A 25,810-nucleotide genomic window follows, 5' to 3' on the forward strand; every position below is an offset into this window, starting at 1 on the left:
AGCTATAGGTCTCAACACGCTATTACAAATTACAACACACTTGAATTCAAGATGCAAAATACTTTCAAGAAATTAGCCTGAACATGCATGGCCAAGCAGTGTGTGGAAGTTACATATTTTAAATTTAGTGAGTGAATTCATTCTGCGTGATACTCACTTGGGCTTAATGTGTAACAATGTTGTTGTGGAAAGCCTCTGAATAAAATTATTTTCTATATCATGTATTTCAGGAACCTTTTATGATGTTCCTTTTTCAGTTAATTCCTGGTTTGCAAATTCAAGCACTGACTGCTAGTGGTATTGAACAGTTGCATGTATAACTTGATCACATTCCTTCCATCTTTTGGGGCACACTTGTTGCCAAGTGGAAGGAGGTGGAAGGTATTAACTTCAAACCTGAGACTTGGTTAGGTATACTGAGTGGTTGCTCAGGGGGAAAAAAAAAAGCCCCAACACTTTTTTTTTTTCTTCTCTCTTTTACTTAGCTCCTGGGCTCTTTCCTGTGTCAGGAAGAACTGAAAACTATTAGTAGACATCTAATAGATGAGTTATCATACCACAGCTGAATGCGGAAGAGGAAGGTGGAATAACAGTGGCATTATTCCAGGACTTAAGTCCAAATGAACAAAGTCCAATTTTTAGCTGAGAAAAGGGAAGTTGTTGGGATATCTACTCAGGTTGCTGGGCTTTATTTGTGAGAGTTAGCATTCAAACTGAAAGGTGACTCTTACCTCCACAAAATTTGTCCTGGGTTTAACTAATTCCATCTGGAAATTGACACCACATTTAAGGAACATATTCTGGGTGGGTACACAAATCACTTGGAGTGTCACTGTTTTAATGAAATTATTTTCTTAGTGCTTTTCTTAAATCGCTAGAGTTTTTTTCATGTATGAAGAAGAGATCTGCATCCATATGGATTCAGTTATCTTAAAATAGCTGGCTTATTTCTGCACAAGGAAGAAAATGAGTACATGCATTGGCTAAGACTGAACTGATCCAGCAGCTTGTGTTTGCTGAGATGATTTACTGGTGTTTGCTGGTGTGATGCTGCCCGTTTTACATGTGCTTTGGTTCTGTCTTCATCTTGAGTAGGCTCCTATTCATGTGGGATGTTTTTTACCTTTTGTTTCCTGATGTGTAGCAAGTTGAATCTGCGTGGAGACAAGTTCAGGATCGTATGCAGTTGAGGTGACCTGGCCACCTCACTAGGGAGGGCAGACATTGGAGCACCGCCGCTCTCATTGACAAGCCTGGGTGTAGGGTGGTGGTGTTATGGTTGTCTCCTGCCTTAGCAGAATTCCACTGGTGACCAGCAGCCTGCAGCTGTGTGAGGCCAACCTGGGCTATGTGCTCTCCTGTACATCATGTCTAGTGTCACAAGGTTGTAGCTGCTTTTTGAAAACATCGGGTGTCATAGACTATAAATGCCAAAAGGTATGATTTTTAGGAAGCTTGTGCTAAGACATCAGATAGATGGAAATCATGCACTCTTACTCTTCTTTCAGTCCCACACCTGTGTTTTTCCTTTGTGTGAATAACCACATCTGTAAGCCAGGTTTTCAAACCCTTCTCAACTCTTCCTCTTCGTGTAGTCAGCCCTTAAATCCTGGGGTTTTTGTTCCCCCCACCTCTGTGCCTACAGCAATTTGCAGCCTTTTTCTTCATGGCCTGTCTCTCACTTTCTGCTCCCCAGGATCTGCACTGCATACTGCACTTCTTGACTAAGGGAGGCCAGATGTGCCTCTGCACTGATAATCGCATCTCACCTCTACAGTGTCACAGTAACTCCCTCTTCCGAACTCCTCGTGCCAGAAATAGAGTATTAATGCAGGGAGAGGAGACTGGAACAGTGCTGCAGCTTCCATGAAACACATACCTTTGCAGGTCACTTTCTTGGCCAATTTAACACGCCAGAGATGTTCCAAGAAAGGAGATAAATTTGGGAGCATGTAGCAAATAGAGGTGCACCTGTGACAGCACAGAACAATTAATCTACATGTTCACAATATTCATAGAATCATAGAATCAGTTGGGTTGGAAGGGATCTCCGAGATCATCAAGTCCAACCCTTGGTCCATTACTGCTGTGGTTGCTAGACCAGTGGAGTCTGAAAAATTCTTAGTATAGACTTTACCTTTGTATCACTCTCCCATCTGCATGTTTGTGTTTTTGAAGGGGGCACACCAGTTGAGTTGACAGTAGCACTTCTTCAAGTGGTAACTTTCATTTTGCAGTATTAATAATTTAACACTGCCAACATAGGAATGTTGTATGTTGTATGTTTAGCAATGAATCCTTGTTGGAATTACCTCAGAATTGACTTCCTAAAATGTTTTCAAATGCCCAATAAAAACATTCAACAAATGCTTAAATGCCTAATTTTTACTATTAAAAACCTACTTCTAACCTACTTCTATGTATTTTCAAGCCTAAATTTGAAAAGCAATACTGAATGAGAACTATGTAAATGTTATGAAATAAAAATGCAGCTGAAAACAGTGATAATGGTGTAACCTCCAATGGGATTGGCTTATTTTGCTTTCTCAATCAGTGTAATTCAATCTGGGATTTTTAACATTGTGGGAATATATATAAACATGTATGAAAAGTCTTTCTGGGTATAGTCAAAGGAGCATATCTAGTCTAGACCAACTTCTACTTGAAGGTTTCTTAGTTGAAAGGTTGATAGCCATCCTGTTCTGTGTTACAAATTTATCATACTGATTGGTGAATGGTTTGGAAAATTGCAAGTCATTGTGGGGAAAAAAGTATTTTTGATATTGGTTTAAAATCCTTTAAATAAAAGGCTATCTTGGAAGTGTTAAAGGTTTTATTTTATGAAAGTACTGTGTGTTGGAAGCTTAATTTATTTTATCTAAATCGCATAATGCCTACTGACGAACAAATAACAAAGTACCTAATTGGTGTTTTTGTTCTTCAGAAATGGAGGAACAGAATGCTGGACCTGGGATTGAAGATTTATAAAGGATTATGGGATTATACACTGAAGAGCCAGCAGGTGGAATGCCTGAGTGACTGAAGAAAATGGGTGCTAATGCATCTAACTACCCTCACTCGTGTTCCCCAAGGGTAGGGGGAAATTCACAGGCACAACAGACATTCATAGGTAACTCTTTTTGGTTATCTTGTCACTTACATAAATGACTTGCTGGATTGTGTATGCACTGGATTTGATTTGCTTGCAGAAATGTTGTGTAGAGCTTTTATTTTCTAGGTCACCAGTTTGAATCCATTCAAGCTCAATCGTGCATGAAATTTGGTCCTGTCCATCTGTTTGGCCTATGTATGCAATGGGTTGATCTGCCATTTGCTGGTAAACAGTTGCCAGATTATTTAAATAAAATAAAGGGGTTTTTATAATTAAACCTTGCATGCTAGTTTTCCTGGTTTGAGCAGTTGCTTTCTGTTACCGTTTTCTATTCTTCTTCCTCAGATTTTCTGTGGAACTGTGTTAGAGCATATGAAACTCTTGATCATCAGTATTCATTGTAGTGTTGGCATTGTGTCCAAGTGAATTAGTTCCTTATTGCTAGAAGGGATGTCTCTGATAATAAACCTGTTAAAGTAACAAACAGTCTTGAAGACAGCTTTTCCTCCTTTTCCTGTGCTTTTAAATGGGGAATGGAGGTACTTATTGTCCTAACAGTATTATTTACAAGCAAGAACTTTGCTTAGCCAGAAACATGAGTTGAAGGGCCCTTAAGAAATTATTTCTTTATTCCAGTCATAACTGGGGCAGGCCAATACCTTTATGTGTTTTTCAGTCTAGTACAAAAAGACCTCAATGGAGATCTAAGTACTGTCACACTATAAATAATAAATAGTTACGTTATGAATCTAAAAGGTGGCAGTTTCTGAGAAGATAAATATTCCTTTAAAAAAACCAACCCTGACAGCCTGAAGAAGGATCTTAGCAGTAAATAACATCAATAGTTTATAAATGCCTTTCTCCTTTATGCCTCAGCTTGCAACACTGAATAAATAGTTATTGATATTCAGTGTTACTTCTTTTTTAATCACCATTGAAAGCACAGTGATATCTTTAGCAGAGGAAAACCAGATTTGGTTTGTAAATTTTCTCTTTTGTCTCAGCTTTTGTGGCACTCCTTACTCAGATCTTTGTAGAGAACAGGCCACAAACTGTTACATTTAAGGACCCATGCTCTGGGCAAAAACGTCCATGTGTGCAGTCATAGCATGTTAGAGAAGAACTTAGTACTAACATCATGGATATCTGTGCTGTAAAGTTCCCCTTAAGGGTTTACAGATTTTCAGTGTATTGTAGCTAACAATAATAGAAGGTTTGCCCCAGTTTACATGTAACTTGCTAAAAATCAGAGCTAAAATGTTTTTATTATGTGACTTGACGTTTTTTAATCTGCCGCTATATTGAGTGAAGAAAAAGCCTTCCAGGCCTGGAAACAGGCAGATCTGCATGCTGAAACACCTTTTAAACAGATTTGAAGAGGAGAGATTTCCAAAGGCTTCATTAATTCCCCAGCAACTTTCTATATCGTATGTGGAAGGTTTAGTTGATACTCTTTGTTATTAAACTCAAAATAGAAACATATTATGTCACAAATTACTGATCCCCATTGCCTATGGAAAATTGTGGTTGAACCTCTTTTTGAGGAAAGCCTAAAAGCATGTACTTGTCTCATCTTAGGCAAGGCAGATAAGTGGTCTGGGTACAATTCTTGCTGAAATCTTTTGATATTATGGGGTTCCATGAGTGTGCTGTTTCCATCACACGTGTACATCTCTGCTTCCTGCTTTGTGACGTTTGGCTCCTTCTCATTTTGATTTTTGTTTGGGTGATAGGTTTGTATAGCTGTCTCCGTAAAAAAGAGATGTATCCTAAAATTGATAGCTGAGGTTTCCATCACTTGTCTTAATGTTATATCAGCTTCTGTAGGTTTGGGGATTTTGTGTTTTGGTGGGGTTTTTTTATATTTTGGGGGTTTCTTATGTGGAAGGCATTAAATCTGTTTACTGCTGAAGTAGAACTAGGGAATAGAGTTATATTAGCTGCATAATTTAGTTTTCTTATTCCTGGAAACTGGATTTAGGCCTGTGGGTTTTAGAGATGCTGCTTTACCGTTAAAGCACTGCACCATGTTACGTTGTAAGTGTAGGATGAACACTAAAAGCTAAGAACTGATCTGGCAAAGCACAGTATTTTCATAGTATGAGCTCTTATTGTTAGTTGACTTCATGCCGAACTTACTTACAGTTTATGAAGAGCAAATAAATCACTAAAAACGATGTAGTGCACTTACTGTAAAGAAATACTTTTGTTCTAGTGAAAGCTTAGCTAGTCATCCCATTGCTGTTTTGTCTACAGGATTAAGGAGGAAGATTTCACACCATTTTCTAGGGTAGTACATCTGTTCAAGATGTTTGTTTTTAAATAGAGCTCTATAATTAGATTTTCAAATGTGTGGGCATGCAAAGGACGAAACAGATCTCATTTTTCATTGTCAGGTGCCCATGTAGTTTCTCTGTGTAGTCTTCTGTTTCTGTAAATATTTACCTGTTCAAAGCTAGGCATGGTCTAAGGGCATGAAGTAGCTATTACTTTTGAACAATATTTAATAGATTGGTGCCTTTTAGTGTAGAAGTGGGGAATAATTTTTTTTCTACTTCTAATGCTGCTGCCTTATGAAGGAATACAGGCAGGTCAAAAATGTTTTCTTTGGGATTCTTTCTTTGAGGGATATGGAACCACCAGCTGTTGTGAACCCAGAGAGGCAATGCTGGTGCATCTGTTTCTACCTCTGACAAAGCAGTTGTGTGGTGGTGCTGTTGTAGCAGTGTTTTATGTATTTGTAAGGGTTAATAATAGCACTGTTTGCAGTACTTCCAGAGCCAAGTCTTGTAAGTAGCTCAGGGTTCACAGAGGTTTGAATGGTGTTTTAGTATTTTGTGGTGATTCATGTGCAAGTAATACCTCAGAGCAGCCTTCAGGGAAGAAAGAAATTGAAACTTGTGGTGTCCTAGTTTTTCTTTAGTAGAATGTAAGAGAATGTTCTGCATACTCAAATTTGCTGTTAGAATGCAAAATAATAGAAATGAGCTGCCATGGTTTTTTGCAGCAGAATCTGTCATTATAGAGTGACCAAAATGTAGTTAAACTTTTATTGTGATATGTAATCGAAACTCTTTAAATGAAGTAGAAATTCTAGACTTAGTCTCTATCAGCAGGAGGCTGAATCTCTACTTTTTCATTTTCATATTTAGTATAGCATGTGGAAGGAATTTTGCAGCACAGTCTCCTTGTTGAAGTTGTCTTGAGTTACTGCTGTTCTTTTCATTTAAATGGATATTTTTTCATATCTTGAAATTTCAATATGATTAATAACATGTTGCGTGATTAAGCAAATTTTATTGTAGCTTAGATGTCTTTCCTCAAATAAAGCAAAGTTCCTTCCCAGAGTTTTCACTAATAGATGAATCATAAAACCACCGTATTGCATGGTTTGTGGGAGTTTTAATTAGCTCAGCATAAAAGCCACTGTGTGAGTTTTCTTACAGTTATTGAGGCTTAAACAATAACACAATTTACAGAAATCTTAGATTGCTACAGTTGTCATGCTCTCAAATACAACTTTAAATTATTCCTGTGTCTTTCAAAGTTCAAGAAATAGTTATTTGAAATAATGTGGTACCTAAAAGCACTGTGTTTTGACAGGCTGGTCCACAACATCACTGTCAAAATAGCATTGCAAAACATTATCAGAGCAAATCTACCTAAGTGGAACTGGGAGAGTGCCATGATAGAACAAGTTGTAAAAGGCCCCAAACACCCTGGATGTGCTTTGAGCTTAAAAATGATTAAAAAAGGCAACAAGTAGTGAAGCTACACAAATGTACTAATGGAAGCATGTTAACTATTCCTGACAGAAAATGGACAAATACTATTTCAGATGAACCTGTTATTGAGCTGTGTACCATTTGCAAATGTTTTCTTCTTGTTTCTTCTTTGGTCCGAAAGTAGGAGTTTGGTTTGTGTACTTCCTTCTTTGGTTGTCATATCTGAGGCCCTTCACTATCTAGCTTAAAATGTAAAGTTCCTGTAAATAAACTTAATTTAGAAAATAACCCTTAAAAAGAAGTATGACTCTCACATTGAAACTATGTTTTTTAACCACTTTTTTTACTAAAACATTACTTTGGTTTTCCATTACTTGCTGAACTGCAGATTCTGACTCTCTTTTTTTTTTTCTTACTAAATTGCTGTCAGAGTTAGTGTATATGCAGCTAGGCTCAAACTGACAGCAAAGGCTCCTTTAGCAGAACAGGTCACGTATGTAACACATTATCTTGAGGGGAATCCATTTTTTTTTTGTTTGTTTCATTATATGTTTGATTCATAACATAACTTCCCTATAAATAATTTTTGAGGAGAAAAATAATTATAGGAAATCTTAATACAATAAAACTTCCCTTCTCCGTATTCTTTTTGATGGTGTCTATGCACAAATTAGCACCTGTAGTTCTGTGGAAAGGAGCCCATTTTATGTGTTTGATTTCAGCATTACTTGATTATCATATGACAGGATTTTTACTTTCTTGTTAAATTTGCACTGAAAGTAATTCATTGTCCTCAGTTTCCCTGAATGTTTTGGTACTGTGTTCTTTTTTTTTTTTTCTTATGACTGTAACTGTCTGATGCCAGGTATGACACTTAATGCTATAACAGAATTTGAAAAACACTTTTGCTAGGGCCTTGCTACTATTTCACTGAGATCATACTAGTGTTTAAAAAGTTAATACAAGACACTTTTAATGTTATGACCACAGTATGACCTAACCAAACAAAAAAACCACATCCGACTCCGAAACCCAGCAAACTATAAACTTTGTAGATGGGGGGAAAAAAAAGCGGTTTTGTTCTTAATGGCCAGAAAATGCTTCAGTCAGGTTTTCAACTTGTCAAATTATCTGATGTGCAGAGGAGGAAAAACTGTGTAACTTTCAGAGACACTGGGTATTTAGGTGTTATGGACCTTCCTTTTAAATTTAAAGAATAAATATGTTCCATTTTCCTTTTTGCTTTCAGGGACATCATCCTACTCTCATCAAGGTTATGGCTGTGAATCGAAGCTATATAGCCTTGACCATGGCCATGAGAAACCTCAAGACAAGAAAAAGAAAACCTCTGGCCTTGCCACCCTCAAAAAGAAATTCATTAAGCGTCGGAAATCGAGCCGGTCTGCTGATCACGCCAAGCAGATGCGTGAGCTCCTCTCGGGCTGGGATGTCAGAGATGTTAATGCATTAGTAGAAGAATACGAAGGAACATCAGCCTTAAAGGAACTTTATCTACAAGCTAATTTGGCAAGACCAGAAGCCAGGACACTACAAAAAGACATGGCTGAACTTTATCAGTACAAATATTGTACTGATGTAGACTTAATATTTCAAGAAACCTGTTTTCCTGTGCATCGTGCGATATTGGCGGCAAGATGTCCATTTTTTAAAACGCTGCTTTCTTCCTCACCGGAGTATGGGGCAGAAATAATAATGGATATTAACACAGCTGGCATAGATATGCCTATGTTTTCTGCTTTGTTACACTACCTTTATACGGGAGAGTTTGGAATGGAGGATTCAAGATTCCAAAATGTTGATATTCTTGTTCAGCTTAGTGAAGAATTTGGAACACCGAACTCCTTAGATGTTGACATGCGCGCACTGTTTGATTATATGTGCTACTACGATGTGGTTCTTAGCTTTTCATCCAACTCTGACTTAGTTGAAACTTTTGGTGGAAGTCAGAACTGTCTAGATGAAGAGCTCAGAGCTCATAAAGCTATTATTTCATCACGATCTCCGTTTTTTCGTCATTTGCTGCAGAGGAGGATACGAACTGGTGAAGAAATCACAGACCGAACTCTACGAACTCCAACTAGAATTATATTGGATGAATCTATCATACCAAAAAAATATGCTAAGGTCATTTTGAACTGTATGTATACAGATGTGGTGGACCTCTCGGTTTTGCACTCCAGTCCTTCAGTGGGCAGTTTAAGCGAAGTTCAGGCTCTTGTAGCAGGAAAACTAAACATGACTAGGGCTGAAGAAGCTATGGAGCTTTATCACATAGCACTGTTCTTGGAGTTTAACATGCTTGCACAAGGTATGTAATACTGTCCTTGCTGTAGAACATATGACCTTACGAGAACAATTTTAGCTATTTTGCAGTGTAAGTATGTTTATTGTCAGCTATCAGTGACTGACAGTTCCTTTAGAAGAGGAATTTGTTTTCTATCTGTAAGTTGTTGGTAATGCATCTGCTTTCTAGGGACAGAAGAAATGCCGTGTAAGAGCTTTTAGTTATATAGTGTGTTGTTGAAGCATGCTATCTATATCAGATATGTATAACTGGTCTTGATATTTCTGATCCTTATCTAATTCTGTAATCCATCTATTGGGTGTAAACTATAGGGAGAAGATGTGAGAGGAGGAAATATTTGGACTTGTTAGGACGTGTCCCAGTGTGTTAACAAGGCTGTAAACTTGAATGATTATTTCTGTAGCTTATGTCAAAGGGGGCGCAACAACCCTTCAGTCTTGCTGTTGGGGTAAATTTAAACAGCTTAATTGCACTAATTTTAGGTCTTTAATGTCTGCTTCTCTGTGTACAGAACTGAAGGCAGGGCAGTAAGCATTTTCAGACATAAAGTTTAGAAAGTTTTAGTACTTCAGTTATTCTTGACAATCACTAAAATCTTGATCACATACAACTTCCTGCACATAAAGGCTGACCAGGGTTATTGCAATCTCTGCAGTGTCAGAGCACCAATTGGTGAACTGATGGCACCTCCTGTGGTTGCAGGAGCTTTACCTTCAGTTTCATCAGTTGGTGTTTGAACTATTTAGTGGCCATATTATACATAATGTGCTATGGGAATTGTTTCAGGCTCTGCTGGTGGGGAATGAGAATTTTACTTCTGAGCTGAGAAGGGGAGAATGGAACTCACTGATACATCAGCAACATGATTTATTTAAGCTTGGTTATTTTTTTTAACAAAATTGTCTTTTTACAGTAGATCTGTACATCTGTAACTTTTAGCTGTCAAATTGAATTTGACAAGATTGAAACCTTATAAACTGTTCAGGGGATTTCAGTAAAATAGGAAACTTCTTAAGGAGTAGACACAAAAGAGCAGGTGTAAGCACTGCAAAAAGAGTTTATATTTGTAACGGGTTCTCCTAATAGTTACATGAAACTGAGAGTGGTAAAGACATGGGAAATTAATAAAACTGCTGTAGCTTATGTAGAGCTTGGCATTAGAGACTAATTTTCAGATGATGCTGAAAGTTGAAATAACCGTACTGCAATAAAACTGGCAGAAATCAAATGAGACTTCTTTTCTGAGGTAACCTGCTACAGGATGTGATTGAGCTGTTCTTAGGCTCAGAATCATTGAATCCTAGAGCAGTCTAGGTTTGAAGGGACCTCAACAGATCATCTGGTCCAAGCTATGTGAGAAAGGGAGCCTAGGTGAAATAATGTAGCATTCTGTCCAATCACATCTTGAAAACCTCCAGCGATGGGGACTACACTGTGTCCCTGGGGAGGTTGTTCCAGTGAATGATTATCATGGCAAAAACATCTGGTATTGAGATGTCTCCAGTGCAACTTGGACCTGTTGTCTCTTGTTCCCTTCATGTGGCTCCTTGTGAAGAGACAACCTCTGTCCTCTTTATAGCTGCCCTACAGTACCTAAAGGTACTGGAATACTGTGATGAGGGTTGGCTCCCCTTGAGCCTTCTCTTCTCCAGGGAGAAACGACTTAACTTCTTCGGTTTTTCCTCACAGGCTGGGTTCTCCAGCACTGGGATCATATTTGTGGCACTGCTTTGGACCCTTTCTGGTCTGTCTGCATCTTTATTATTTTTGTTGTTGTTTCCCTCTGAGTACACCTAGAAGCTTAATGTTGTATGGAATGCAGAAGGGGCAAGAAGTGTCATGGTAGTTGAACTACAGTACTAAGTTCATTTCTATGCAGTATTCACAAGTTAATAGTACTTGAGAACAACTCAGTAGGCCAGCTGAAAGCAAGAAATGAAAATGGATTGAAATTAAAAAGGTGATAGGAGTATACAGGTTCTCAGTTGTGGTGCATGCACATACACAAGTGCTAAAAGGATTTAACATGCTCAGGCAATGCTAATGAGGGAATTTAACTGTGAACTAAACCCTCAGTAAGACACTGAATAATTATGCAGTTTCATAACTGAATAGGGTGCAATTCTTTCCCTCAGATTGGAAACCTAAACTGTGATCTGGAGGTGCTCTGATGAAGCAGTGTCACTTATATCAAAGCAGATAAGCAATGGCAGAGAACTTTGAAGAGAAACTTACGTAAACTTATAGATAGAAAAATGGCGCGCGTGTGTGTGTGTGTGTTAGTAAATGCTGAAAAAACAGAGATGATCTTTCATTTGATGCTGAGTTTCATTATTTCTGCTCACTTTAAGTTGAGCATGCTTGGATCAACGTGTCCTAAACCGGCACTCTTTTCAGTAATGCACTACAGAACGGTGCTGCTCTGGAATGTATATTGTATGAGTCAGTCGTAACAAGATCTTAACTTTTCCCTGGAGGTTTTCCTGCAGCACTACTTCTAGGAGAGTGAAAAGAAGGGCAACAGGAGGAGCTGCTCTGGGCTTACAGCACCTTGGCAGCATGCTTGGGTGGCTGGAACCAGCGACTGCAGGAGAGCAGGCTCAGTCTTGGGGACCCTCTGGATGAACCAGAGCTGTAGGGTTTTGGAGGTGGTCACTGGGAGGAGGCAGAGGGACATAGTGACCTACAGAGGTTTTCTTCTTTCCCTAGTAAACCTCTGTCTGACCACAGAAGTGGTGAGATTGAGGGATTGGGAAGTTGTTATACGTAGGGGAGAAATGCAGTAAAATCAAGTAAATGTTGAAATCTATTATATTATCAAATACTAGCAAGTGTAAATTTTGCAACCCTTCAGACACTGAAATTCTAGACATTAATTTGAACTAATTAGGGTTTTACAAAATTCGTGCTGCATTCCCTAGCTACAGGAGAAAGTAGCAAGCACTCTGTAGAAGATCTCTATATGCCAGTGAAGTCAGAATCTAATAGTTTCATACTTAATTTGCAGAGTTCATATTTAGGTCATTGGTCCTGTGCAGACATTGAAGAATTGTTCTGGTATAATCTTATAATCAAAATTAAAGGAAGGTTATTTGATCAGGAAAAACTATATGCCTGCACTTGACTGAATCACTTAATGAAGTAAGTGCTTTAGTAGTGACCACCATTCTTGTTTCTGCACTTGATTGTAGCACCTTGTCCTCACTAATTATAGTACTTAACATGAGGTCTTCATTTCAGTAATGTCCCTCCCTTTCCCTGATTTCATAGCTAGCAGACTTCTGTGCTGGAAACTGTCACTCAAACATCTGACTTCTAGATATTAAGCAGAGGGATGCTGCAAGAGACAGCATTGTGTTGGTGTTGGAGACCACTGAGCAGGCAGTTCTCGTGAGGTCTCTCAGCCTGGACCTCTGACTGTGTTTTTCCATTCTGTGGTGCAGCAGGTGTCCAGTCTTGCCCAAGTGCTGACTGATCCCCTCAGCTGGCTTTCACAGTAGCTATGTCTTAAGTTTCTTCTCTAGATTTCCACACCCCCTGGCTCAAGTTTTTTGTTTCAGTTCACTCATGCTAGCCAATTGCAGACTTGCTAAGGCTTGTCTCCCTGGTTTCCTAGAAAATATTTTGAACTCATTTATGTTAAAGTCTGGATACTCTCTCCAATTCATTTTGCTCATTTTACGCAGTTTTGCCTGGGTGTTTGTAACTGAGTGTCAAGTGAAGTTGATGTATTTTAAGGCTTCTGATAAACTGTTTTTATTTTCAACAGATTTTAGTTTGATTTATCTTCAGGGACCTTTCTAAGTATCCAGATGTTGTAATTTTTCTTCAGTTTCAGCAGATGATTCAGCTTTGACTATTTCCCTGGAAATTTTCCCATTGCTAACACAGTAATACTCTTTTCTGATTATTGTAATTTAATAGATAGTTTCCCTATGATGAAGTCAACAACAGTATGGGCATTTAGTATGAATCTACTGTCCAAGTAAAGCAGGGCAGCTTTATTTAGAATTTGCTCTGCCTTCATCTTAATTTGTTTCAACTGAGGTTTGTCACTTATTTTCCAGGAGAAACTGAAATGGATCTTTGAACTAATTTGAGTAAGTGAACTAATCAGCAAGCATATCTTGTCAATAGAGCTGATCATACTGAAACTCATTTATTTGTAATGGGATTGAGACTGCTATTAGGGGTGCTGGGTGTTTAACTGTCAAAAAGTGAAGCTCTTCACTGCTTTCACAGAGGCAATGAGGATTAGAGCCCTCTCCAGGAGGTCTGAGCACATCCCTTACTGTGCTCTGCCTGCCTATTTCTGCACTCCGCTCCAGCTTTTGTGACTTCACGCTACCTCGCTGCTCTCTGTCAGCTGTACTGGTGCAATCATTTTAACACATTGACTGGTCCTCTTCTGTAGCAAAATTATTAAAACCAGATCAGTTCCCTGTCCCGTTCATCACATGTTAAAATAATCCCCACTTCCAGTCTTACTGCACTGCCATATCCACTGTTATGCAGGGACATTTGACTCCAGTATCCTAATTTTATTAGATAGCTGTATTAAATACGTGAATCCTCTACTGCTTCTTGGCCCTGTTGCCCACTGTCATAAATAGTCTCACTGAGGTGGTGGTACAGTATGGTTTTGTTACAGGCATTTGGATACTGGGGCCTTATGAAATAGTTTTACTGGGAATCTTTTCTGCCTACTGATTCCAAAAAGTTTTCTAAATAAAAATTGACATAAAATAACTCTATTTAAGACTTTTTGCTTTGCTTTTATTTTTAGGTGTTGAGTTTACTCTTGACAAGTATAAGAACTTAGAAACTTTATTTTAAAGCCATATTCAGTAGTGCAGCCTTTGATCTAGAGGCAGATATTGCCTGACATCAAAAGTACTCTTGATCTTGGGAGGACTGAAGTACTGAAATGCCAGGAATCCCATGGTAGCAGTATTAAATACACATAAATATGTTGTGGGGAGATTAGTGCAAGTGTGTCAGTTATATCAGTGCAGTAGGAATGCTCAAAGGAACTAGTCTGGCACTTATGACTTTGAAATAAATTGGGCATGATTAAGTATATATTAATATAAATTATAGAATCAAAGAATAGTTTGGGTTGGAAGGGACCTTAAAGGTCATCTTGTTCCAGCCCCCCTGCCATGGGCAGAGACACCATCCACTAGACCAGGTTGCTCAAAGCCCCATCCAACCTGGCCCTGAACATTGCCAGGGATGAGGCATCCACAGCTTCTGTGAGCATCCCTACCCTCAAAGTAAAACATTTATTCCTAATACCTAATCTAAACCTTCCCTCTCTGTTTAAAGCCATTCCCCATTGTCCTTATCCCTACATGCCCTTGTAAATATTCTCTCTCCAGCTTTCTTGAGCCCCTTTAGGTAGTGAAAGGTGCTCTAAGGTCTCCCCAGAGCCTTCTGTTCACCACCTCAGCAACCCCAACTGTCTCAGCCATCATAGTCTTCACAGGAGAGATGCTTCAGCCCTCTGATCATCTTCATGGCCCTCCTCTGGACCTGCTCCAACAGGTTCATGTCCTCCTCATGCTGGAGAACACCAGAGCTGGACACAGCCTTCCAGTTTGGTCTCAAGAGTAGAGTAGGGGGGAGAATCCTTGCCCTGCTGGCCATGCTCCTTTTGGTGCAGCTCAGGGCACAGTTGGCTTTCTGGGCTCTGAATGCACATTGCCAGATTGTGTCAAGCTTCTCATCCACCAGTACCCCCAAATGCTTCTCCTCATGGCTGCTCTCAATCCATTCTCTACCCAGCTGGTATTTGTGCTTGGGACTGCCCCAACCCACATGCAGGACCTTGGGATGTTTCCCCTTTTCCAGTCAGTGGGAATTTCACTGGACCACAGTAACTTCTCGATTATGACACATAGTGTCTTAACGACCTCATCCACCAGTTCCTTCAGGATCTGCAGATGCATTTCATCCCATGAACATGTGCATCCTCAGGTTCCTTAGATGGTCTTGAACCTCATCTCCTACAGTGGGCAGTTCTTTGTTCTCCCAGTCCCTGCTTTTGCCTTTTGTGACCTGAGTGGTGTGGCTGGAGCACTTGCCAGTGAAGACTGAGGTAAAAAAGTTGTTGAGTACCTCTGCCTTCTCCATATTCCACGTAACCAGGTCTTCTGTTCCCTGCTGAAGAGAGCTCACATTTTTCCTCATCTTCATTTTATCACCAGTGTACCTATAGAAGCTCATCTGCTCCCTAATTTATTATTTCAAATAGCTGAATATTGTGTTGTATTGGATTCAACACAAGAGTTTTCACTGAGGAAGAGTTGTTAGCATAACACAAAATGCTGCCTGAGCATATTCAGACTATATTGTATTTTTGCTTTAACAATTAATCAGAAGTGCTGCGAAGTCATCAGTATTTGAATAAAGCAAAACATAATACTATACACATTAATAATGCCATAATAGATGTACTTTGAATTCAGACTTTCAAGTATGGGAGTACATGAATGTTTTAAATTTTTGTACTTGGAAAAATCAGCAGAGGGATTAAAAATAGCTCAAAAAACATACCAAACTTGGCCATAGACTTCAGCAGTGTTTGGCCACTGTGGCCCATTGAGCCCTTTATCTTCAGGGCTACTTAGGTCTTGTTTTCTTTTCTGCAAAACATTGATATAGTTTTACACCTTCACGTAACCAGAACATGTGTGTTCTAAAATGTGGGAAATAGCACACCTGCAAATTACAGTCTTGGCATCAGTTATCAATTAACTTAATCTGCTTCAAGGGTATGTTTAAAACATCATTTCAGGAGGAGATAGAAAAGAAAAGCACTTGAACTTGGAGAAGCTAGGAATTTGTGGCATTCTTTGAAGACAGTGCTGCCAGGAGGCAATAAATATCAACAGACTGGGAAAGTGCCTGCAACCAGAAGGTGGAAGTTGAACAAGATGCCTTGTTCACAATACAGTTAGAGGAAAGTAGATGTTCTTGGATTTGCTGCTTACGTGATAAGTTGAAAAGGCGTAGTTCCTGTTTGTACTGTGTAAGTCTTATGACTTGCTTGTGCTGGTTTTGTACTGCTGTGAAGAACCTAAATTCCAGTTGCCATATCTCTCAAGTGTATAAGGTCACTTGAATCTGCCACAGGTTGTTTGGTACTGCTGCCCTTCCTCCTGCAGTAGTTTCCTTGTTTCTGTTCTCTGTCCTGGCTGTAGAGTTTGCTGTTTGGGATCTGATGTTGCTAGAAACAGGATTGATGGAAATTAGTCAACTAGCTTAGTGAGTGGCCACCCAAGCACCAACATGACAGAAGAGCAGGAGTTATGGAGTGTAAGAAGATGACAATCTATTTTAATACCCCTTGTACAAGGGGCTTAGCTTTCTATGACTGCTTGCAATCCTGTGAGCATGGGCTGCCCTTTAAGGAGTCCTTGGCAAGTACAGGGCACATTTGCAGCTTTGGGTCTGTGAGACATCTGGACAAATGTTGCCTTTCTTTTGTCCTTTCTCTTCCTGTGAGAAGCTTGGTTAGAGCAGCAAGGGCACTTTTGGATGTATGAGATGAACATCTCTGGATCTTCTAACCATTTTGCAGTTCAGACTAGCTACAGGCCACAAGTCTGAACCGTTCTCTACATGCCAACAAATTCAGAAAGTGTGGTTCCTGATTGCTGGAATGGTCTCTTCTAATGTCACAAACTTAAAAAAAACATTGAACAGCTTCTTGATTCCAATTCAGTATTAAGATGAATTCTTACTGCTTTTTCTTCCTTGGCTGCACTGGTTTGTACAAGTTTAGGGGGAAACCTTCACCACAGAATGAATTAAATCAAGCTGAAAATTTTGTAGTAAAAACTTTAATGCCACTTTTGTTGATTGTCGAAGGCATTTAATTTGTCTTTAGTAGGTCTGTCAACTGTCTTGATCCCAAGCTACTAACTAGAATGTTAAATATGGGCTCAAGCTGTTTCTTTCTGGAAGGACTGTGAAACTGTATTTGAGAGAGACTTGTGGAAGAAAAACTTGTTTATAGTATCCAGCGAAAAGAGTGCATGGAATAGCCTAATTTGTCTGAAATAAGGTAGTTATGTTATATTTTTTTGGAGTCCGAGTTGAATCTCTGAGAGATACTAATGGTCATAAAAGCTTATGGGACACTTTGGGACACTGCAAATGGATCTTGGGAAGGCTGTTGCTGCCTGAATATTAAAAGAATAGTATTCATAGGAGAAAAATGCTCTATTGCACTGTGGAGAACTTGTGGCTATTAGATGACTACTTTTTTTGCCAAGTGGCTGATTGTTAAAGCAGAAAAACCTTCTGCCAAAGAAGAAAAGAAGTTGGATTCCTTCCATAGCTAGAATTGGGTTGCCCCAGTTTATTTAGGTGTTCAGAAAACACTTTAATTGTTACCTCATGCTTACTTCAGAAGAAATAGTCTTAATAATCCTGCACTTCTGACCCGTTGCTAAAATTACTTGGGAAAAGGACTGTTTCATTTGCTAGTCGTCCTTAATGAGCTTTTTTACCTGATGTTGTCATATCACTGGTAGTTGTGCAATAATTGGACTTGACAGAAGAACTGAGACTGAGCCAGTGGCAGTGTTTCTATAAATCAGCATTGCTCAGATCTTTGGAACTGCATTTCTCATGGAAATGCAGTTTTCTGTCTTTGCAGGGGCAGGCATCCTTATTGTTTAAAAAATAAATGTCAGATGAAATACTAGAAATGGCATTCACTTTGAGGTAATACTTTACTCTTGCAGTTTGAGTTTCCTGGTGACTGATTTCAGGAGTGGGTTTACATACTGCCTTTGAAATGGAACAGTCCCTACCTGTGGTCTTTAGAGTTCGGGGGGATGCAGTGTCTGCTGAAGTCATCTTGCATGCAAAAAGAATAATTGCATGCTAAAAGTTGCATTAGGATTTAACAGGGCAAGGCTTAGTGCAATGTGCAGATGACCCTAAAGAATTGTTTCAAACAACTGTGTTTCTTATTCATGGGAGTCAAACTCATCTTTTAAACAAATTGCAGCTAGTCATTAACTTTCATTCACCATACCAGGTTTGTTGCTAACTTAACATTTTCCTTTCTTGAGCCCCAAAAGGAAGATGAGGGAGACTCACATGACTAAGTTAAATGCAATGTGAACCCTTAAGTATTTAAGTAAAAATAGATCCTGAAGTAGAAAACTTCAGACTTCCTTTACTCATGTTTAATGTATGCTGAAATATTTTAAGCTTTTTTGATGACAGGTTGGGTTTTGGGTAGTTTAGTATTTGTGTTATTTGTTTGTTTAATACTGTTTCTCAGATTCTTGGCCAGCCATTTTTAAGACTTAAGAAAGATTCCTTTAGGAATCTGGGGAATTCCCCCATCTAGAGGGAACAGTTTGTCTAACCTGTACCTCAGCCCACAGAGTGTATTTCCATTTCAGAGCAGTTCTCATTCTCTACTCTCATTTGTAGTGGTGATGACTGCAGTGATGTTCCGAGTACCTCTAGCCCATCTTTGCTGCCTGTTCACTGCTCACTTTAGGTTAATGTGTGCCATGCAGGTTAGAGGTCAATATCTATAATAAGGCATCTGTTCTTACTACTAGTAGTAATGATAATATGTAACCTAATAGTAATAGGTAGCTCCGAGAAGTGCCATATTGCTTCAGTAATGGTAAAGGACAAAGGAGGTGTGTTGAAACATGATTTAACACTCACTCCTTTGTCAAAAGCAAAAGAAGAGTCTATCTGGGGATGCACAGCCTAGTGCTGCAGGTGTTGCATTGTTCAGAAATGTGTGTGCTTTTTCTAGCCCTTCTGTCAGTGGCTGCACTGATACGTGGTCTTCCTTTTCTCAGGTGAATCAGGCATGTGAAAAACAAATCATCCAAGTGTTTGTTGAGGAAAGCTTGGTTTAAATATGAACTGGTGTAAAATTTATTACTGTTTGGGGGATAGATGTTATTCTCATAAATTGCTTTAGAAATTAAATAAAGAGTGTTTCCAAAACTATGTATACATTCAGACATATTGCTGAATAAGTTTAGTAAATTTTAATGGCAGAATATTGTTCTTACAATTATCGCGTTGGGGTTTTATGGTATTAGGTACAAATACGTGTGTCTAACAGGACAGGGAAATTTATAACCAGTCATGTTTTAACTGTTTCTTTCTATTACCTTCTTCTTTACCTTACTGATTAAGGTTCCCTTTCCAGTGACTTTGCTCCTAAGTAGTAGCTTCTTTGACAGATTCTCTCCTACTTGAAGTAGCTTGTTCTCTTGATAGTACTTTCTCTTTAATAATATGTCCTTCACATTATTAGTTGCAATGGAAATGGAGTGAACTCTGTATATTCTGTATACTGGCCTATGTAGAAAAGTACTATTTTTTTTCTTTTAATTTTTTAATTTGTTACTACTATGTCTTACCTGTATGCAACGAGTGCAAAGATATGTAACATCAGGAGAGCCTGTATCTTAAAAAATGTTGAGAGTACTGTGCTAAACACTGTCTTATTCAGCTTATCCAAGAGCTCAGTAATGAGATACAGACCTCTAAACAGCGAAGTTTAGTCTTTAAATATCCTTGAAATTGAGAGAAAAATGATGATGTCTAAAAAGTAAATTTGCAGTGTAAGCATGCAGCTCTGAACTGCCTGGAGACCTCTCATGGGCATAAGCACAGCTGTAATTTTGTGGCTGTAGTGGGTTGAGACTGCAATGTATAATTCTAGAATAGGGGTTTTTTTTCCTTTAAATGGCTATCTTTTTACTAAACCAGATGTATAAAAGAAATTAAGTGGTCTTGGAGACTCCAAGTTATCAACATTGTGGTACCATCTTTCTTGACTCAGTAACCCCAAGTACCCATGTTTTCAGCCCTCTTACAGTATATCTCCTCTCATTTCTTCTAAATCTGCTTCATCTCCCTTCAGGAGTTTTAACTATCCCCCGTCTCTTCTTCAGAAGACAGGTACCCTGTGAAAGAGTAAATCTTAATGTAGCAGTGGGTACAAAGAAACAGTAGCAGACTCACCATGAGTCTGCATGGTGGTTGCTTCCCTGTTCTTGCACCCTCTGTGCCCTGCTGGATACTAAGGATACCAGTTTGATGGCCTAGAGCAGCCAGCCAGTGCTTCCTGCCTTCACTGTGAGTCAGAAAATGATGCTTTGCTGCCCTCATCCTGTGCCGAGTAGCTGAGTACCAACACTGTCACAGCTCATTTCTGCTCCTCCACATGGTCTGTCTCAGGAGGATCCATGTGCGAAGTGATACAGATGAAAATCCCACCTTTGTTACAGTTTATAGGTTTCTGGGGATCTGCTGCAAACAATAGTGACCCAAATTCAAATTTGCAACTTTAAAATATTTTAAACAGTCAGATAACCAGAGGAGGTTCTAGTTGGGCTAAACTAGCCCAGTTGTTCATCCAGGCATGCCAACAGACACGGTGCTTCATGTGCCTTTGAAAGATAAATGACTGTGTAGTTGGAATCCTAAACCACTGTTAAAATTACTGTACTTTTAGTCAGAATTTAACCCTGTTTTCAACTTTGATCTGTAGGGCACTTCTGTTTTTACTCTCACTGGGAGTCATATAACATACATAATATATATATGACAGATTCAGCCATATGTACTATTCCTTCAGGATCAAAGTGCCTCTGTAACAACATCATTGATTTTTTGCCTTTGTTTCCTAGGCTGTGAAGATATTATTGCTGAGAGCATCTCACTAGACACCTTAATTGCCATTCTGAAGTGGAGCTCTCAGCCGTACGGTTCCAAGTGGGTACATCGTCAAGCTCTACATTTCCTCTGTGAGGAGTTTACCCAGGTCATGACTTCGGAGGTCTTCTATGAGCTCAGCAAGGACCACCTGCTCACAGCTATTCAGTCTGATTATTTACAGGTAACCTGCAATGCAGAATACAGATGGTCCTGCTTGGGGCAGGGTGTTTTATACCATGTCTAGAAATGCGTGGGAGTAGCTGATTTTAAATTGCTCACCAGAGTGAGTTTGTACCCGCTGAGCACTCCTTTTGTAATACCCAAAAAGTGAAATTGAAGTAGTGATTAAGAAAACTGTTTTGTCTTGGCTTGTAACACAACCCAAACATGGTACATGCTATAGGTTAGAAGTCTAATAATTGTTTGTAAATGGATGAAAATTATTTTAAACAAGGCATTTCCGAACCTAACATTTGCCTTGCGTGTTTAAGAATTTTTTTATAAAATTATGTGCTGTAACAACATACATACTAATTTGAGTCAGTGGGAGCTAATAAACTAGTAATCATTCAGAAGACTTAATTTATTTTTGTGGAAAGACAGAAAAATACCTTTTCTGACAAGTATTGCAGAATTATTTTTTTTCTGACTTTCCTTCAGTAATTGTGTGTTTTTAGGGAGAGAAAATCATACTGACAGGTAGAAAGCTTCTGGATTTTTGCTGCCATTTCTCTTCAGGGAAGATATCTTTATAATGACAACCAGCTTCTTAGAGCTTAAAAGATGACTGGGTTTTTTTTTAGTTGTATCCATTCAATCTTACCTTTTTTAAGGGATAAAATCTTAGAGATTATTTAAAATGGATTTTTTGAAAGTTTTGTTTACCTCAAACATTTCAGAAATTACAGTTAACGGTACCATTGATCTTCTGTGAGAGTGTATATTTTGACTAAATTTCCTACCCTAGTTGTTAAGAATTTACATAGATAAGTTTAACTTTTTCAGTAAATGATTTTTTTCCTGTAAGAATGTTGAGTGGTTAGCACATGTATATAGGCATGAGCAAAGCAAAGTTATTTTATTTTTAGTATTACTGAAAATCTTTCTCTTCACATAGATTATAATCTAGTGGGGTTGATTATTTTCATAGCTTTCCAGGCTGTGCAGATGCTGAATTTGTAATGTTAAACAAAAGATCCAAACCCCCAGAGGTAGAACTGCCCCTTTTAATTAAATTCAGTAATTCAAATTTAATACCTGTAACTTTCCCTAGTAAATAAAATTTCTCCTTCTGTAGAAAACTCCTTTACCTCTTCCTAGGGATTTAATAAGTGGCATGAATCTAGAAATTATGGTGGTGATATACCAGCAGTACTACCTTAAAATATTAGGAGAAAGTGGTTGGCAGATCATAAAGTGCAAATCCTTCTTGCCTTGTTACAGTTGTGCTTCTTTAGCACTGTAAAAGACCTGTGTATGTGATTTGTGTGTGTGTGTGTGTGACATTAATCATATGCAGATCACTGACTTTCTCTTTCTACCAGGCAAGTGAACAAGATATTCTTAAATACCTGATTAAATGGGGAGAACACCAGTTGATGAAGAGAATAGCAGATCGAGGTGAGGATCCTTTAAACCACACAGTACTAAATCAAATAACCCAAAATTTGTGAAAGTTCTATTTTGGGGGTAACTTAAGGAGATTTAATCTACTGTGTTCACAGTATAGCCAAAACTAAACAAATGAACTTGTTTTTTTTAAAGTTTTTGTTCTCTAACTGAAATACAAGAAATTCTGTTTAAAGAGAGGAAACTGAAGATGGTCAGAGACTGGAACAGGTTGCCCAGAGTAGTTATGGGATCTCCATCCTTAGAGGTATTCAAATCCCACCTGTATGTACTGAGAGGCAATTTGTGTACTCTTCCTGGGGAGGTGTGGGATGAGGGTGGTGGTTGTGGCTGGACCAAACTTCTAGATGTCCTTTCAACTCTGTCTGATTTTAAGTCTGGTTGGTTTCCTGTTCTGTCAGAATTATTTTTCTTGTAACTAATTCATCAAATAAAAAAAAACCCCTGCAGTATCTTTTACTTTCCTGTGCTTATGCAGGCTTCTCACAGTAGTCTTATTCTTAGTTTACTTAGTGTCAGCCTTTCACTTCAGTTAGAGTATGTCTCTCCCACAGAAATCTATGGTGGTGAGAAATAAGCCAAAAAACGGCAGTAGTGTTTTCCCTAAAGTAGATGTAGATGTATTTTTATGAGCCTGGATGCACATTGTTGCTACAGTGGTAATTTCAAGGGCAATCTCACCTGTTGGATATAGGAAGTAGGTAAAACATATTTTCCAAATAGCAAATGCAAGTAGCTTGTAGTTCATCCAGGCTACAAAGTATCAATCACACAGTAAAAGGGGAACAGAAAGGGAAGAACTTGCCTGTGTAAAGTGTGACTGCTGTCTTTGGAGGACTGGCCATGTTTTTGAAATCTGCTGTTATTGTTTGCAAAACAACTACTTTGTCATGCTTTGTCTTACAAAATGCAACAAAAAGTCAGTTAAAATGCAACAAAAAGTCAGTTAAAAGATTTGCTTCTGGTGATCTGAGTAAGTATTAACCTGTTTTCAAAACAAGATTTTCAAAGTGTTTGTCTTAGTGCACATTAAAATATAATGGAACCAGTTTAACATTAACAGACCTGGACTGGGGCAGAAGCTGCTCATTTGGAATAACTGCACAGCTTCCTGCTCTGTGGCATTCATTAAGTAAACAACTGACTTCTCTTTCCCAGGATCATCAGATAACATGATAAGCAAAGGCAGGAATAAGAGCTATGTCAAGTTCTGTCAGATTAGGGCTGAATTTAGTCTGGTAATTTCATCTAAATTCCTCAGTGACACTCCTGAGTTTACAGTTCTGAATATGTGGTGGTGTCACTCAAATGCCACAAAGCATTAGAGATTGTAATGAGCTCGAGCTGCCTGAACTGAAGGAGGATGGGTATGTTTGACAGGTTTCCTCAAAGAGTGAAGCTGGTCAAATTCAGGTTGGACACAATACCTAAAATAAACGTGAAGGCAGTTAACTGGGGAGGAAGAGTGACCTGAGTGTGTCATACGTTGTATCTTACCATCTCTAGGAAGGTACTCACGCCTGACATAACTAGGTATCCTATGACCGTGAGAGCAATGGAATGGGCTTGACACTCTTGTTACTAAGGTGGGCTACACAGTGAGGTTAGAATAATGTATCCCAGTGGACTCTTCAGGCCTTAATTTGTGGAAAATAAGTCTTTGAAAACTGCTGGGGAAAGGTAGAGGAGCTGCAGGAGGGAGTCCTGGAGGGAACTGCTGTCAGGAAGGTACAAATGTTTTCATAGCATAGCTCTTGATAGAGCTTTACAAGCTTTACCCCAAACACTGTTTTTATTTTCTACCTGGCTTACACTTACTACCTGGCAGCTGCGCAAATGACCTGTGTTTGTATAAACTGAACCTGTCTCTATGGATGTTCGTTTCAGGTTTTAAGGCATGAAATAGAACCACAGAATCATTTAGGTTGGAAAAGACCTCCAAGATCATAGAGTCCAACCTCTGAATGATCACCACCTTGTCAACTAGACCACAGCACTAAGTGCCACATACAGTTGTTAATTTTCTGGAACAAATCTGATGAGCACTGTTAATTTAAAATGAGAATTTTGTTTCCTTTTCTATAACTTCCTGGAAGCCCTGTAACTCCTGTTATCCTTTTCAAACTTTTTGATGTAAAGTTGTTCTTTCCCACAGAGCCTAATTTACTCAGTGGTACTGCTCACAGTGTGAATAAAAGAGGTGTGAAGAGGAGAGACCTTGACATTGAGGAGCTGAGGGAGATCCTGTCTCCACTTCTGCCTTTTGTCCGCATTGAGCACATCTTACCCATGAATAGTGAAGTACTGAGTGATGCAGTAAGTCAGTCTCATACAAATACCGTTTGGGTTCTTCGTACTTCAAATGCTACAATGTTCACATGTGGGGTTTTTTTTTTGCTTTAGTGGGTGTTGGGTTTGTTTGTTTAAAGCATTAACTTCTAAAATGTTATCATTGAGAGTAATACATGTATAACACACTTTTTCTGGTTAAATTTGCTGTTCTTTAGATCTGTCAGAAGGCTAAAGAAAAATCAATAGTGGCTAAAGAAAATTCAGTGTAAAAATGCATTTATTGCAAGCTTTTACCGTATTTATATTTAAAAAACCATAAACCTCTTTCTTGATTCTTAAAGATGAAGAGAGGCCTGATTAGCACTCCTCCTTCAGACATGCTACCAACATCAGAAGGTGGAAAGTCAAATGCCTGGCTGCGGCAAAAAAATGCTGGGATATATGTGCGGCCAAGACTGTTCTCGCCATATGTGGAGGAGGCTAAGGTAATAGTCAGCAGCAGCACTCGACTATTGTCACATCTCATCAGGGGGTTCTGTAAACAGGGAAAGATTTTGGTATGTTTTGTGTCTCTTTACATGTACTGGCCTAAAATACTAACATTTTCAATTTAACAAGACTTACAAGATTGATCATCAGGCTCAAGTCTCTAGAACTGGTCAGAAAAATTTCAACAAAATTTTTTTTTGTCGAAATTGAAATGTTTGCGAGACAGATCTTGATGAAATTCCACCGGAAACAAAGCAGCGTTCTGAGGGAAACCTCCCTGGTTTCCAGCCAGTTTGCCGGCCCAGCTCCTCGGCAGCCCTCCTGGCAGGCGGATGGCAAGGTGAGAGCCTGAGAGTCCCAGTTTGCAGCTAGTCAGCAACTTTGGTGCCAGGTCTTTCAGGCTCCCCAGCTCCCACCAGAGCTGGGTGGAGAACTGCTATTCCACTCAGCAGAGGACTCTTGATATTTCCTCTTCTTGTTTGAATCAGAACATACCCAAAAATCTTGTGATCCTCC

General features: G+C 38.9%; 1 protein-coding gene and 1 long non-coding RNA gene across 3 annotated transcripts in view; one reads left to right on the forward strand and one right to left on the reverse strand.

Moving 5' to 3' along the window:
• The window catches only part of BTBD7 (BTB domain containing 7), a 55,852-nt gene that overhangs the window by 16,733 nt on the left and 13,309 nt on the right, over positions 1–25,810 (forward strand). The window contains exons 2-8 of one of the 2 annotated variants that reach the window (XM_027637614.1): positions 2,945–3,130; positions 8,087–9,166; positions 20,857–21,065; positions 22,429–22,504; positions 24,669–24,829; positions 25,147–25,290; positions 25,521–25,634. In XM_027637614.1, coding sequence (XP_027493415.1) covers positions 3,049–3,130; positions 8,087–9,166; positions 20,857–21,065; positions 22,429–22,504; positions 24,669–24,829; positions 25,147–25,290; positions 25,521–25,634 — 1,866 coding nt within the window. In that variant the 5' untranslated portion in view covers positions 2,945–3,048. The remainder of the gene's footprint in view (positions 1–2,944; positions 3,131–8,086; positions 9,167–20,856; positions 21,066–22,428; positions 22,505–24,668; positions 24,830–25,146; positions 25,291–25,520; positions 25,635–25,810) is intronic. The other variant, XM_027637615.1, reaches the window with a different exon arrangement.
• Positions 19,629–20,959, reverse strand: LOC113944480. The gene is made up of 3 exons (XR_003526701.1): positions 20,897–20,959; positions 20,189–20,476; positions 19,629–19,737 (listed from the first exon to the last, which is right to left on the reverse strand). It is a non-coding gene; the product is annotated as an uncharacterized LOC113944480 (long non-coding RNA).

This window comes from Corapipo altera, unplaced genomic scaffold, assembly GCF_003945725.1.
Source record: "Corapipo altera isolate COAL_440 unplaced genomic scaffold, ASM394572v1 23, whole genome shotgun sequence".
Taxonomy (NCBI): domain Eukaryota; kingdom Metazoa; phylum Chordata; class Aves; order Passeriformes; family Pipridae; genus Corapipo; species Corapipo altera.